At 41.1% G+C, this 17,615-nt stretch overlaps 1 protein-coding gene across 1 annotated transcript in view; it reads right to left on the bottom strand.

Moving 5' to 3' along the window:
• PAPSS1 (3'-phosphoadenosine 5'-phosphosulfate synthase 1) overlaps window positions 1–17,615 on the bottom strand; it is a 106,817-nt gene that overhangs the window by 61,951 nt on the left and 27,251 nt on the right. The window contains exons 4-5 of the mRNA XM_083178600.1: window positions 11,030–11,168; window positions 8,785–8,903 (exon numbers count right to left, since the gene is read on the bottom strand). Of these exons, the coding sequence (XP_083034726.1) occupies window positions 8,785–8,903; window positions 11,030–11,168 (258 nt within the window). The remainder of the gene's footprint in view (window positions 1–8,784; window positions 8,904–11,029; window positions 11,169–17,615) is intronic.

Genomic DNA, 17,615 nt, shown 5'->3' with positions numbered 1-17,615 from the left:
TATTGTAGAAATTAGGGATAGAGGGACAGTACTGAATAAAGGGGCATCAAATGACAAATGACAATCAACTGTTAACGTGACCACTGGAATCTGGAAGCCACCACTTCAGTCGGTACCAACAAAGACACCATTAGACCACCAGGGTCAATAAGCTAAGCATGTTGACATGATGAATGTTGATCAGCTATACCGCACACACACCCCAGCATATAGCTGCATAAAGCTATTAGGCTGGTCACAAAACATCATACAATGGTATTGCTGGGCACGGATCAGTGAGTAGAGGTTCCGTAATGACACTATGGGTCAGTGGTTCTCAAACTCGGTCCTCGTGCCCTCATTAATGACTGATACTTTTAAAAGATCCACAGGTGGAGCTAATTATTTCACTTGATCCTGAGGACCGACTGTGAGAACCTGTGCTATAGTGCATGTAGAGTCCATTGTTTTGGACAGGATAGGATTCACCTTTTTTTTTTTTATTTCATAAACTGCAAATACTACAGTGTTGTTCTATTCATTTTTATTATATTACACCTGTTATTTATTTTATAATACCCCATGTTGTGATATCAACAACTGCACAATACTAGTCTAAAACAACCAAACAAAAAATGTTAATAATGCAGATTTCTTGAACGAAGTTAATTTAGCAGCAGCGAATGCAGCATTACAATGACACCTACTGGAGAGTAGAGGACTTGCAAGAAAAAACCCCTACAAGATTATAGTTTTTTTGTTCCCCGTTGTACTTTTTCATAATGTAAGTTAATTAAAAAAAAAATTTTTTACAACCCCCAAAGGAATACACATGGGGTGATTTTAGCCCTATTTCTAAGCAATACAACTAGATTGTTTAGAAATGAAGCACGAATCACTCCGTCAGTACAACCTACAGCGATGGCGTCCCGCACATCGCCATCGCCCACAGATATATGCAAAACACTGTAATCCAAGCAGCCACTGTCTAGCAGCATAGGCAAAACACTGCTCAGCACACATCACAGGTGCATCCCAGGTGTGCAGCCATGTGTGCTGAGCAATCTGTGTTTAAGGACCTTGCTCAGCAAAGGGATCCTTGGTGTATTAGATATACATTTAGTACACAAAATTACACTGTAATAAACTAGATTTATAACGAGGCCTGTGAGAAAATATCTCCCCTGCTTGTTATCACTGTTCAGTGTCAATCTGGGTACACACTATTGTGTTTTTGGCCCAACATGGCAATATTTGACAGAGACATTAATTGTGTAGTGTGTACACAGCACCAGGGCCCCAAGGTCAGAAACAAAGGCAGACCAGCTTCAATTATAGCATAATGTACGGAGGTACTATTCAGAATAGAAGGATCTTTTGGGATTAAATGATTATTGGGTAGTGTGTACATTGGCCATTTTATAGTTTGTTTTGGGATGAATAAGTCTAATCTTAAAACACACTAGACAAAGTAGTCTGGATCCCTATATGTCATCTGACATATGTCATCTATGTCACACACACACACAGTCAGGTTATAGGGTGGCACTCCGGCGACTTCAAGATATGGAGACAAAGACCTGCTTCTTAATCAACGTTTCGAGATTATATATATATATATATATATATATATATACAGTCCAATAATCCCAAAGGATAATAAACGGCACTCGGAGATTTCACAACTTTTGAAAGCTTGTATTAAGAAATACACAAATGAGGCATCACAGGTGACGTTTCGGGGTATAAGCCCCTTCTTCAGACCCTCCTACAGCCTGTAGGAGGGTCTGAAGAAGGGGCTTATACCCCGAAACGTCACCTGTGATGCCTCATTTGTGTATTTCTTAATACAAGCTTTCAAAAGTTGTGAAATCTCCGAGTGCCGTTTATTATCCTTTGGGATTATTGGACTGTATATCATCATCATTCTGGCACCGGAGTATGCTGCTTACATTAACCCTGGAGTGCCGGCAGATTTGTATTCCTATATATATATATATATATATATATATATATATATATATATATATATATATATATATATATATATATATATATATATATATATATATATATATATATATATATATATATATATATATATATATATATATATATATCTATATCTATCTATAGATATATAGCCACACTGCAATATTTTTCCAGCTAGTGTCTGCTTTGTGCAGCAAGACACACCAACCACTCCTATACGTTACGTTACGTTGTGTGTGGGAAATGAGCCGCACCTTCATGCACAAGCATATTGCATGTGCAACATAATGGACACTCGATGAGCGTGGGTAATAAATATATATAAAAAATGTATTTACAGAGGTACTGTAACCTCTAAAGGAGAAGTACTTTACATAATTTGCATTCTAAAGACTTAAAAACAGACTGCAACATACATTCTGAAACATAAATAAAACACAGATGTACTAGGTAAGGAAGCCATCTTGGCTGCACTAAAAAAAAGGTTACAATATGAGAGATAAGCCATACAAGGAACATAGGAGCAGATATATTAAGCATTGGGACAGAGAAAGTCCCAGCCAACTAGCACCTGTCATTCAACACACAGCCTATAACATGGCAGTTAGGGGCAGATGTACTAAGCCATGGAGAGAGAAAGTACCAATTAGCTTTTAAGACAAGTGTAATATGAAGCATGTGCAATATAACATAGTAATTAAGGCTGAAAAAAGACGTTGGTCCATCGAGTTCAACCTATGTAACTTGTAACTACTGACTTGAGTAAGTCGGTACTTGTGAGTTATCTGGGCGCCCGATTTTTGATCGGGTCACAAAAAATCGCGTCGCATCGCGTGTTAACCAAATGGCATGCGATGCGACGAGAGCAGCACCCGATTTTAGCACTGGACCCGATTTTAACATTGGAATCAATGTAAAATGGTCCCTGAGACCCGATTTTACATTTATTTCAATGAAAAAATGCCCAAAACCCCCAAAAAGTGACAAAAGTGAAATCCCACCCCCATTGTTAATGCCACCCCACTAATGACGCCAACCCGAAGCGTGGCGAGCGCAGCGAGCTCGCGAGGGGCGGCGGTACGCGTCCTCCGACCTTTTCATACCCCCACTATCCACGTCGGCGTGGAGTTGAGAATAGAATAGTGTGTCGAGTGCAGCGAGCCACCGTGCCCGAAGAGTGGCGAGCGCAGCGAGCCCCGCGAGGGGACGGCGACACCTTCACAGCTATCCGCGCCCCCTCGCGGGCTTCACAGGTGTCCGCGTGCCACGCTTCGGGCTCGGTGGCTCGCTACGCTCGCCACACTATTCTATTCTCAACTCCATGCCGACGTGGATAGTGGGGGTATGAAAAGGTCGGAGGACGCGTACCACCGCCCCTCGCGGGCTCGCTGCGCTCGCCACGCTTCGGGTTCACGTTGATAGTGGCAAAATCGCATCGCGTGCCATTGTATACCATACAATAGCATACAATGCGACGCGATTTTGTCTTCAAGGAAATTTCAAGGTAAATCGCGTCGCATCGTATTCTTAATGTACTGTCATATAATTTCAACATCGGGCGCCCGGATAATTCACAAGTACCAGTAAGTCATATCTATAGGATTCCCTTAGTGGACAAAAATGCGTCCAGTTTTGATTTAAATTCATTAACAGTAGTTGCTGTAACCACCCCCACCTGCAATGAGTTCCAGAATTGTACTGCTCTAATCGTGAAGAATCCTCATCTTAATTCAGTTTGGAATTTATTTTCCTCGAGCCTCAGTACATGCCCGCGTGTCCTAAGTTAGTGAACAAATCATCTCCCAGTTCCAAATAATTCCCAATCCTTTATTTGAACATACTAATTATTTATTATTTATTTATTTATTAGCAGTTTCTTATATAGCGCATACATATTCCGCAGCGCTTTACAGAGAATATTTGAACATTCACATCAATCCCTGCCCCAGTGGAGCTTACAATCTAAATTCCCTACCACATGTAGATGCACACAGACATACTAGTGTTAATTTTGTTGGGAGCCAATTAGCCTACCAGTATATTTTTGGATTGTGGGAGGAAACCGGAGTACCCGGAGGAAACCCACGCAAGTACGGGGAGAATATACAAACTCCGCACAGTTAGAGCCATGGCGGGAATCGAACCCATGACCTCAGTGCTGTGAGGCAGTAATGCTAACCATTACACCATCCGTACTGCTCCAACTAATCTCTCATCTCTCCTCTCAAACTCTGTTTCTCCATTGAAAACATTTTCAGCCTGGTCAACCTATCTTTGTAATCTAGTGATTCAAGACCTTTTACTAGCTTAGTCGCCCTTCTCTGTACCTGTGCCAATTCATTTATGTCCTTTTTAAAGTGCGGTGTCCAGAACTGAACACAATATTCCAAGTGTGGTCTCACCAATGCCTTGTAAAGAGGCACTATCACATTGGCATCCCTTGAATTCATAACCCTTTAAATGCATGCCAGTGTCCGGTTTGCTTTTGCTGCTGCACTTGAGCAGTGTGCACTATTACTCAATTTTCATCTATGATGACCCCCAAGTCCTTCTCTACAGCAGAATTCCCTATAATAACTCCATTTAGCCTATAAATAGCTTGTTCATTTTTGTTCCCATAATGAATTACTTTACATTTCTCAACGTTAAACTGCATTTTCCACCTTTACGCCCACCTTTCCAGTTTATGTCGGTCACTTTGTAGTGTTTCCACATCCTCTCCTGAGTTAATTTCCTTACTTAATTTAGTGTTGTCCGCAAATATGGCAATTTTACTCACTATGTCACTTCCAATATCATTAATGGATATATTGAACAAGGTAAGTTCCACCTTGCACTGCATGAATAGATCCATGTATTGTTCGTCCCGCCCAAGAAATAACAATCTTTCTTGGGCGGGTATATCTAACCAGCATCTTGTTATTTTCACAGTTTTTGCAATTTTGGCAGTCTGGACAATTCAGCTTATCAAAGCATTAAACAAAAAAATATACCCAATATGGAATACATGTACCCGTTATCCAATATGGAATATATGTGTATATGTGGACAGCATCACCCTTTGAGCAGAATTCAAATGTTTTATAGTGCCCAATCTCCTGTCTGAAGTGATGGGAGATTTCAGGGAAAGATTAATTTATTGTTTATTACAACCACAACTATCATATTTAGTGTTGTAAAGTAGCTAAATGTGACTAAACTAATAGGAATGCGCTATGATAAGTGCTATTTGAGCGGTCAAATAGGCCACTTTTTGCTCAGCTCTCCAACGCCAGGGAATGAGATTGGAAATTACAGTGTGGGCAGCTGTTCACTCCAATACAGAGCAACAATTGAATAGCTCTGTCATGCTGCCGGCAATAACGATTGAAATTTGTCTCTTGTAGCCTACGCACTGTGACAGCACTTGGTAGAGTAACCTGCTTGGTCTCTTCAGCAAAAAAAAAAAAGCTAATTTATCTAAATTATCATCAATAGAACAAATACTAGGGTTAGGAAATACACAAAAAGTAAATGAAAAATAATTGTGACTAAAAAAATAAAAATAAAGGAAGAAATGAAAGGAAAGGTGCATATAGGTTTGAAAATTTACCTCACAGCAGTCACGTGTTTTTGTTTTTTTTCCAGAGGTGCATGTAAAACTTCAAAAGTGCTTTGAAAGCCAATTTTGTCAACATTTTACATGTTTAATATAAAGCTTTTGTTGAAGAAAAGCACAGCAGTTACTTCACAGATGTATAAGAAAAATAAGGTTAAACAGGACTGAATCAGATTGTTATTGCCTTTATTAGCCATCTGGTGATGAGGTGCAACAAAATTCAGCTGACACTTTTATGGTTCATCAATTATTTGCAGCAGAGGAAGCTTTATGGCCCTACATATCAACATTAAAGCTTACAAACTAAGATTTGCCAAGTCCTTATATCGACTACAAAATGTGAGCCCATGAAATATCACTAGTTTAACTTTCTGCTTTGTAGGGCTCTTCCTGCTGATCAAATACTGGTCATCCCATTTCTGGAAATTGCAAATTTGCTTAACATGACCACAAATCTATGCAGGTCATTTCTTTAGAATTCACAACTGATGCATTAAACTATTAAATGAGGAGTAAAGTAAAAGTACAATTATATATCTGTTTAGGCATCTAATTCACAAATAATTGCTTGAAATAATATTTTTCCCTTCAAATTAAGTTTAGTTATTTTTTTTTAGTTTGCTGCATAAATACTGTAAAAGTTGCTATATTGGTCAAGTCACATCAATAAAGACACAGGCCATAAATAGGGTAACTGAACATGAAGGTAGAAAGCATGGAAAAATGTCGTGTAGCTGACAACAAATGAGGGCTTAATGCCTCCAAACACCAGGAAACCCTTTTCTCCATATGTCAAGGAATTTTACAAATATGCCCAACTCACTGATCCCGTCCATTTGAGATAAAAAAAAAAAAAAAGAAAAAAAAGAAAAAAGGTTTAATACTTAGGATTCCCCAATCATCGAGGGATCTACAAATTGTAGCAATCTGCTGCTAATGTGCTGGGGCCTTAAATCTACTAGGAGGTACTTGTTTCCTAGCACAGCGCCCACGATTTCCATCTTATGGCATCTTATACAATTTAAAATTGTATACCACTGTATATGGCATACAATGAGATGAGGGGAGATACGATTTTAAATTGTATAAGCACACTACAGGTGCCCACAGACGCATCGATCCCGGCATGCGTTCTGTGCTTAACTAGCACACATAGCATTGCATCGTATGCCTTGTGCATGCGATAAAAAGCGAATACAAAAAGTATGTGCAGCACATACTTTTTGTACTGTGCGATGAGGTGCCGCGGGAGCGCGCACCCCATCCCATAGCATCGCACCGCCGGGATCGGTGCATGTGTGGGCACCATTACATTGTATATGTCATACAATGAGATGATATACGATTTTAAATTGTATAAGCACACTAATGGGTGCTTTCAATGTTAATTGGCCCCCCTATAAGATTTTTAATTGTATAAGCACCCTAATGGGTGCTTACAATGTTAAATGCACCCCCACTATCAACGCCAACCTGACGCGTGGCGAGCGCAGTGAGCCCGCAAGGGGCGGCGGTACGTGTCCTCCGACCTTTTCATACCCCCACTATCCATGTCAGCGTGGAGTTGATTATATATAGTGTGGCGAGCGCAGCGAGCCCCCAAGCCCGAAGCGTGGCGAGCCCCGCGAGGGGCCGCATTTTACTTTACATGTATTATGCGTCCGCTCGCCACGCTTCGGGCTCGGTGGTTTGCAACACTATATAAAATCAACTCCACGCCGACATGGATAGTGGGGGTATGAAAAGGTCGGAGGATGCGTACTGCTGCGCTCGCCACGCTTCGGGTTGGCGTTGATAGTGGGGGTGGCGTGGGGGTGCATTTAACATTGTAAGCACCCATTAGGGTGCTTATACAATAAAAATCTTATAGGGGGGCCAATTAACATTGAAAGCACCCATTAGTGTGCTTATACAATTTAAAATTGTATCTCATCTCATCTCATTGTATGCCATATACAATGGTATACAATTTTAAATTGTATAAGATCGGGTCCCATCGCATCGCATCGCATCTCATCGCATACCATATTAAGCCTTATGGTATGCAATGCGATGGGCGCCGTGATAATACACAAGCACCCTACCAGATAATATGTTTAACTGTGGTGTCTAGATATAGACAGGATAGGCTCAACTGGAGGGCTCTGTCCTTCCCACAGAACAAAAACAGAAAGTAAAAAAAGTGTTTTCATAATGCTATCATTCCAGTGCATAATTGTATCTACTCTACTGCTAATTCTCTGCTTTGTGTTTACTCTGACGTACAGAATGAGCTGGTCCCAGCTTTGCAGGGGATGGCGGAATAAATCGCCAGCTGCCATCCCCCGCCTGATCTGTGAAAGGGGACGCGCGCGCACGATATGCGAGCGCGTCCCCTTCCGACGGCACTTCCGCCAGGTCCCCGCCGGCTTGCCGGCGGGCACCCGGGGTCCCCACCGCCTACCCGCTCTCCCACCTAACCCTGTCAGTCTCCCTGAAGCGGAGACGGACAGGGTTCCCGCCGCCCGGAAACTGAGACGTGCGTGCTTGTGAGACGCACGCGCGGCTGTCAGATGGATCGACAGCGGAGACAATCTGTCGATTCACCAGCAAGAGGGAGGCTGGCTCCATCTGTATAGCAATAAGCTAGGATTTATTTCCATCAACTGTAAATCTATCTGCACTTTTTAAAATCATTGTTGTTATCCGAAATCACTTTCACATGTACATTCATGAACTGTATTACAGGTTGAGTGTATATCTTATCCGCCGGATATGTTATCCAAAAAAACTGTATAAATCCCAATTACAGGAGATTCCAAAGCCCTCTCATTTATAGAGGTTAACAAACTGCACTAATCTCACTTACAGAGGCCCTAACAGCAATTGTCTCAGTCATAGAGGTGATTATTCCTAACAACCAGTCTCAGGTAAAGAGGTCTGACAGTATCACTAACAAGAGGGGGGGGGGATATCATCCTGGTAAAGAAAGGGAGAACACTTTGTCCAGCTTGGCGGTGAAAAGTGTGGGAGCCCAGACCATTATCTCACTTTCTATCAAGTGGCTTGGACATCACACAATTGTGTACATTACAACTTTAATATATGCTTATTAGCCTTCTCTAAGAAAATTAGCAAAAATATATCATTAAGTGTCAAAGATGGCTTAAGAGCCCTTTCAAAAGGTCATAATAGACATCCTGACTAATTAGTGATTTTTCAACATGCTTACTTACCATTTCCTGCAAAAGCTCAACAACTTGTTGAATGCAGTCATTTACATCACAAGAATCAGTTTTTAAGACTAACTCTGGTGCCTCCGGCTTCTCATATTCAGCATCAATCCCAGTAAAACCTAAAAAGGCAATGTAAATTCATAATGAACAATGTATGCAAAGACATGAGCTGCTGCACAGTAACAGTTACAACAATCCTTCCCAGCTCCCCTTAATTTGTAATTGTTAGGAAGAGCAACCAATCAGGACCCAAGAGAGAAGAGAACTGATGCGATAGTTACTAACCAGGGATGGATTGTCCCACTAATCCTGCATCAGGAGTAAGCAATAAAATTATTCTATGTATCGGGAGCACCTGATAACAGTCAATCAGATTTAGTTTCTTATTAAAACTATTTCAGTGATAAATAGCATTCTGTCCCCAGGATCTGATGTGAGCCGAAGCTTTGGGGATGTTACATTGCTCATCATGTATCCTAAACAATGTAGTAGATAAGACTACAGTAATACCTGGCCGCTTAACACCATTACAGTAAATCTGTTAGCGATGCTTCATGAATGAGGGACTTCTAACCTCAGCACTAGAAAAATATCCTGCTGGTTGCAAATACTCGTATACCGCTTTCACATCGCAACTAATTATCGGGTACAAGCCGGTTTCTTGCCGGTTTGACCCGGTAAAAAGCAGGGTTCTTACTGGTTCGTTGCCGTGTTGCGTGAAGTCGAGCGACCCATTTCCCGTTCACATTATGGCGGAGGCAGCACTTGGAGCAGCACCAGCTTCAAGCACTGCCGCCCCCCTCTGCCCCGATGACGCGCCAACGCTACACCATGCCCCCTGGATTACAGCAGCGAACCGCCAATAATGACGGTTCGCTGAGGGGGATGTGAACGTCCCAAAATGCAGGGTCGCACTGGGACTAAACAGTTTCAAAGTCTGCATTTGCGATGTGAAAGCAGCATTACAACATATTTTCTATCTAATCAAAGAGTTTAATTTATTAGTGGTTGAAGCGATTCTATTTGGCCTTAAACATGGGGTTTTCTCTATGATTCAAAAGTTAACTACACTCTTTCAGACAATTTTTTATTGAAATTGTGTGCACTACTATATAAGCTTTACACTAAAAATACATTTCTTTAAAAAGTTTGCGATATTCTGACATCTCACACTGCATTTGCATATGTCCATCCACAACAAGGATGACAAAGTGACAGAAAGAAATAGGAAATATTTGCAGATAATTGAGAATGCACACACACACTGGCCTAGATTATTAAATTTGTAACGAGACAATGAATTTTTTTTTTCCCCAATTTATTGGTGAAATGCCAAAACAATCATTTGTACATACTACAGATTGAGTATCCCTTATCCAAATTATTCTGAAAACCATAGTATACAAATGTACTTTTATTTTTTGCTAAAAACCTACTGGGGACATCTGTAACTGGCTCTTCTGGGGAAACAGAAGGACATGATTGCTTGGCATTCAAATTCAGTGTCTGAGATTGTACACAAACTTTGTTTCATGTTTTAAAACCTTGTTGCATGCACAAATAGAATATATGTGTGTGTATGTGTGTGTATGTGTATATTTCATGTGTTCGATGTGCTTATACTACGTAAATGCAAAATATCTCGATACCTCATTCAAATATAAAAATATTCCAAAAAACGGAATAATCAATTATATGGGATATACTTAGGTTTACTGTTCACCAAAGAGGGAAGTTTAGATTGACGATCATTTAATACTCAAGTTAAATATGAACTTAACTATTGCAAATATAAGGTTAATGTTGTTCTACTTAATATAAAGAAAACATACATGAGTATCAATTTTCAAATTGACAAAAGAAGGAGAAAAGGCTTGGTCCTTGACACTTATTCCTCTATGTACAGCATATAATGGTATCTACTGAGATCTCTCCACTATCGGACATCGATACATCGCCCAGTGTTGAATAAAAAAAAAAAAAAGAATAAAAAAATAAAGATGATCAGAAATATCTATATAACGTGTAAAAAAAAAGATTGTGTTTGGAAAGTCTAAACACAATTTACAAAAGTTAGAGTTAAATGAATTTGCAAAGATTTTTTTTTTCTTTTTGTATACCATAGCATGATCTTTTATTTAAAAACAAGAGACAAAAATGTCTAGTAAAGTCAGCCATTTATATCACCACATCCTGTACCTTGCAGAGAAATCTGGAGTAGAAGAACTTCCAGATGAAGGCTTACCTTTGATTTCTCCAGCTCTTGCCATTTTATATAGTCCTTTGACATCTCGCTGCTCACAAACGTACAAAGGAGCATCCACAAACACTTCATAAAATGGCAGACTAGCTGCCTCATGAATTTGTCGGGCATTGTTCCGATCCTGAAAAGGACAGAGAGAAGAGAAAGAAAAAAAATCAGGTGTTAATTGAGCATTGTATTTAAAAGCACCGACACAATCCTTTAAAAACCATACACAGTTAAACATTTCTTCTTTGTGGTTTATCACACACATATGGCATAAACCTTTAATTTATTTAGTGTCTTACTAAAGTTTTATCATTCCATATGCTTTTTTAAAGGTCAGTTAAAAAAAAAAAAAAGACCCAATATAATGTAAAATGAGTTGAACAGATAAGAATAAGATCACAATCTACAGTAGGTTATCAATCTGGTGCCATTACATCGACAATGTCATTTTCATATGGTGTGGTACAGAGGACAGCCTCAAAACATTCATTGAATACATCAATGTCAATAACATTCACCTTATTTTTACCACACAATACAGCAAAACAGATGTAAATTTCCTAGACATAATCTTCATCAGCAACAACCAGATACATACAAAACTATATCACAAACCTGTAGAGGTCCACAGCTACATCCTTTCCACAAATGGACACCCTTCTAATTGGTTATCATGCATTCCAATAATACTCCTTTTACACCAAAAATCCCAGATCCGACCCGGCATTTGGAACAAGGATACAAGCCGGGTCGGATCCATGATTTACCGCGCTTACACTGCGGTGCCTACCCGCAATGTAGACGGAGGCGGTACTTGGAAATTACATCATCTCCAAGTGCCGGGACCACTGATCGCCGTGTTGGGCACAGCCCAGCCCCAAGGTAAGCTGCTGGGCTGCCCCCAGCCCCCGTGCACTCCCCCCAGACACACAGGTATCCATTCACCTTCTCTTGTGGCCCCACACCCTCACCAAATACCCAAACCCTTCCATTCAACTGCATATCGCGATTGATTATGCATCTGATACGGCACGGTGACCTATAACAATTGCATAATAAATGCTTTATGTGCATTATAAATTGTCTTTTTCTCTATCATTATGGATTATTTATTGCATATAAGCAGCGGATTTATGTTATCACTTGGGTAACCCTAAACGTTGCCTGTGACCCACTATACTCTATATTATTTTAGCACAGGTCCCCATTCCTTGATATTGTAGTTTATCAATTACATTACAACAGCTGTCAATTTGTACAAATGTATTGTAATCATATGTTCACTCAACCTATTCACCTATGGCAGACCATGAGGGACAGGCTACAGCACTGGCTACATCACCAACAAGTAGTTAGCACAGTAGTAAAACACCACTTTTATTCTAACAATGCAGTATGAAAACGGACGCCAACAAGTATCGACCAAGAACCATTAAATTAACGGACGGCTCCTATACAACAACAAATAACAAAATCACATTCAAAACCAATTAAACAAATAATCTGTATACCATGCACTTTTAGATTGTGTACTAAAATTCTGAATAGCATTTACCATGCCTTTTATGTTAAATATGATCCAGCAGCTCTGCAGTCCCAGACAAGCAACTGGCATTAGTTTCCCCAGTGCACTGCACCCCAATGACTGGAGCCCCCTTACCCACCTTCCTCTATACCGGTGTGCACCTTGCACACTGTGGGCTAGAATTATTAAGTCTGGGAAGTGATTAGGTAAATCAGCTGCTCAAGTTACAGGGTTTGCAGGAAAAAAAAAAAAAGACAGGAACTGATTGGCTTGTGTTTAACAACCTTCTACTTATCACTTCACGTAATAAACCTTCCCCTGAATTGATACGCTTGAAAAATTTAATTTCCCTAAATATAATACAGGTTGAGTATCCCTTATCCAAAATGCTCGGGACCAGGAGAATTTTGGATAACGGATTATTCCGTATTTCGGAATATTTTAATATTTCAATGATGTATTTTGAAGTATCTTGCATTTATGCTGTATAAACACATAATATACACACAAATATATTTTATTACCACATAAAATACACACAAATATATTTTAATTGTTCAAAAAACAAGGTTTCAAAATGTGAAACAAAATGTGTGTACTATCTCAGTACTGATTTTGAATGCCAAGCAATCATTGTCTTGCACATATATAGTGCCAGTTACATATCATGCCCCCAGTGATGCTGTTACAAATGTCCCCAGTGAGTTTTTAGCAAAAAAAAAATTTTTTTTCACTTTCTGGAATGTCCGTATTTCGGAATAATTCGGATAACGGATATTCGGATACGGGATACTCGACCTGTAATGATAATAATATTTATATAGCACTTTCTCCCAATAGGACTCAAAGTGCTTTACCACTGTCTTTATAGCTCAAAATACACAACAAGCTTAACAGTAAATATCAATAAAATGCTTGAGTAAATAGGGAAGTTTTTAGTCTATTTTTAAAGGATTCTACAGTGGGGGCATCTTGGACTGTGCAAGGAAGAGAGTTCAGTTCAATGACAAGGGGTGAACTATTGTTTTGTGCCCCACCATCCATGGGTGATACCAATACCTGCTCTGTGGTAAAACAACAAATACATTGAGGACTTGCTTATAGTGTTCAATAATTAACCAATTAACATGAGCGCAACATGATTCCTAGCCACAGGAAGTGAAAACCCAATCAAAATTGATTACAGACAATTCTATATAGGCAGAGAAATATCTACGTATTCTTTTTTTTTTATAAGAATGTGACCGTGGTAGGAAACGATGCTTGCTTATCGGACCATAATCCAGACCGATTCTGCTGGTTACATGGAATGTGATCAGCAATTTGGATGATACTCAGCAGCTCAGAGCTTTGCAGATTATTTCCATCCTTACTGTATGACGTTGGCTTGACCTGTAAGCACTATGTAGACCCCGGAATGCAGTCACCAGAAGATTGACATCTGCGAAATACTACTTAATACATTTCATGTGTGTTTCCAGTACAACTGTAAGCATGATGATTATCTATCATATTCACAATTCTACTACTGATGCACGTGAGAAGCTTTAAACTGCATTTCACACTTGTCAATATCCCGCTGCCTGTGTTCCAGGGTAGACATTCTCTAGTGCATGATGACAAGACCCATGTATCTCCTAGGGCCATTTAGAGCTTTATAAAATGCATTCAAGGACCATACAGAAGACCAGTAGTCATCAAATATTATAGCATGCCTGCACATAAGGAGCGAATCTTTACTGTATGGGTGGTTAAGCTGCGGAATCCTAACCACACATGGCAATATAAAAAACCTAAAAAGGGATAATGGAATGGTTGCCTTTCTTACAAATATCTGCAACTAGAAAAGTGATGGCTAACCTTTTCACCTTGGTGTGTCGAAAATCATAAAAAAAAAAAGAAGTGTAGCCTTCCTCGAGCCACTTCAAGAAATATCAATAATTTGCTGGTATTTGCAGCCATTATACATATGCCACACACCGTGATGCTCCTTTATACATGTGCCACACACTGTGGTGCCCATTATACATATGAAAGTCAATGTGAAAGATATCATTTAAGAAGGCTGCACTAATACAGTGTCGGTCAAAAAGGCAGCTACAGATGGAGCCCCTCTTTTCGTTGCCTGGCTCTCACCAGACCATCCCTGCTGGTTAGAGCCATCAGACATGGGACACACGTGCGTTGCTGGGCGGCTGGACTCTGCCCGTTTCAGCTTCAGGGAGACGGGCAGGGTTAGGAGGTGGGTGCAGGGAGGTGAGGGCAGGCGTCGGAACGAGGAGGCGGGGACCCGTGGGGAGCTCCGTCAGAACGAGGCGCCCAAACGTCTCGTGTGCGCACCCCCTTCCAACGGCTGTGGGTAGAAATGCCAGCCCCTGCAAAGATAATACCGGCTCCATCTGTACCAGTGCCAATAGAAGCACTGTATAGTGTGAGCCTGCAGAGTTTTCAACAGAGCCCATGTGCGGGAAAGGTGTCCCAGGGAGGGTAATCTGTAGGTCTCCTGGACAGAAAGAGCAGGATCTTCCCTTTCAAAATGGCTGCTGCCACAGCAGCAGGACGCCGGAGCCCAGTCCTCACCTCGCCTAAAGCTCCTCTGGTAGCCTCGGTCGGTCCTCCGGGTCAGGTGCCAGGACTCAGCCGGCGCTTTCACAGGCCTGTCTACAGCAGCAGGGGTGGACTATAGGAAAGTGGGAGCTAGCTCCGCACACATCTGCTCCCTCCAGCGAACAGGTGACGCCACCCTCTTTCCCCTTCCCGTTGGCACCACAGCATGCGTGCTGGCTTAGCCACTTCCCTTGCGCACTTCCGGGTTTTCACTCTGCGCACCTCTTGGTCAGACGGACCTGTGTCTGCGTCTGTCAAAGTGCCTTGGCGTGTCATGAGTGACAAGTGTGACATAGGTTCACCATCACGGACCTAGAATCACTAAAGGACCTTATTGGAATTGGGGGTTATTCAGGTGCGGTTGCGACTATGCCATCATGCGCAAAGTACCGATAATAGCTACCATGTGCAGGAACTTTTCTGCACAAAATGGGTCCTGCAATGTTGAAATCACAAATCACTATGAAGGTTTTCAACCTTACTAACTGTGTAATATAAGTCTATGGGGGAGAATAAATTGTTTTTGCATGCCCAATCTTCTGTCTAAAGTGGTGGGGATTGGGAGTCTCAATTCAATCTATTTTTACTGCGTCAATAGTGTCAAAATAGACTAGGTCTAGCGGGGAATTCTGCATACATACACAGAGTCTGGAGCTCCTGCTGAGGCTACACATGCTCAAGAGCTCCCTCTGCTGCTTCCTCTGTACTTATTCACTGCAGAGAGGAGCAGAATTCATTCTCTCTCTCCTATTATAACTAAATTATATGCACTTGCATTGAGACACAAATGCTAAAGCCAACAAAATGATGCTAGAACTAAATATAAAAATAAAGTAGGAGCAAGATATTTCAATTTCTTAAGGCTGGGTACACACTAGAACAAGGTGTACTCTCAGCCAATCAGATGAGCCCATGAATTGGCAAGGGCATACACACTTGCACAATGCAGGGGATGACAGTGAATGCAGGATGTCATGCTGTATTTGGCAGCATGGCACTTTACACAACGGACCGAATTTAGCCCTGTTCCGATGGTGGGGTGGTCTGCGGATTCCTGTATTTGCGCATGTTCAGACCACATGTGTGAACGCCTTCAGCAAGTATCACAGGAGCCGAGCTGTTCGCACAATATGGGAGGGAGGCTGGAAGGGGAACACCCAGTCTTTTATGGGCATCCGCATGAAAACTCTGGGCGTTCCCCTGAGAATGCAGCCATGGCGTTCCAGTCTTTGGTGTTCAGCGGCTTTAATAAGTCAGTTTAAAGTGACTTTTATTACCGAAGGCAATTAAGGAGAATTCGAAAGTGTGTGACCACTGAATGATGTCTCCTGCACACCATGCGGGTGGATGTGTTAGTGAGCACATCCCCTCGCATGCTACCGAGGGGATTCACGCGGTGGGGGGGGGTTGGCGTTAGTCAAGGTGACACCCGCTCGCTAGGCAGGTACGCAGCCTAGCAAGCCGCTCTGAATCAGGCCCAACATCTTCTGGTTAGCTGTGCAGCACATTCAACCTGAAGACCTTACATGATACCTGCAGGAGCGTGCAGTTGCAGGTACACACTGAATAAGCAGGGCAATATGTTCTTTCCAGACAAACAAGAGTGATATATCGGTCCAGTTAAAGTAGTTTCCTTTACTGCACTGAAACCTTTGGTTTCCTCACAATTAAATTTGTGTGAATATAATCAATTTCCACAAATAGGTTTGGGAGTGGAGCTAAGTGGCATGGTGATAACGTGAGAAGTGCGTTGTTAGTATGCAAATTTTTTTTTTAAATTCACATTCTCTATACTAGCGGCATTATGACAAGCAAAGATGAATATGGAGCATAGATGACTGCTAGGTACTGTATCATTGAAACTGAAGCCTTATTATTAAGTCATTAATATGGTGATTGATGAAAATCAAGGATCATCAACTGTAACCGGCACATGGATGTGAATGCTACCTATAAGTGGCGGCTGCTAGCTTGAAAGGTTCCCCTCTTTGAGGGTTTAATGAGAAAACATTAGTCGGCACCTATGGGTGTCAGAGCTGCACATATACCAAAGTCTGAGATACGTGGATGTAGCATGTGGTGTACTGATAGATACAGTATGCAGATATATCGGTGCAAAAGTTATTTATTGGCAGATATGGAAAACAAGTTAAATGTACAATATAATTAGATATAATATAGATCAGAATAATTGGACCTGTGAAGATGCCAGTGATGTATGTAGCCCTACTGTGAGCCGGGAGTGTTCACTGCTTTAAGAGGAGGAGAATGGCCTTCAGGATGCACCAATGTATCAGAAAAAGGCCTGTATAGATTGCAACAAAGTATTATAATGATTCTAATACAATACATAACAAATCGTAGAGGAATGTAGCAATTTTTTTTGCCAAATGGCACAATAGCTTGTAGTGCGGCATACTGGGGAATTTGAGGGGTAGGAAACAGAGT

Source organism: Crinia signifera, chromosome 1, assembly GCF_055691185.1.
Source record: "Crinia signifera chromosome 1, ASM5569118v1, whole genome shotgun sequence".
Taxonomy (NCBI): Eukaryota; Metazoa; Chordata; class Amphibia; order Anura; family Myobatrachidae; genus Crinia; species Crinia signifera.
The sequence above is the reverse complement of the archived record's forward strand: the minus strand, read 5'-3'. Positions and strand labels throughout refer to the sequence as shown.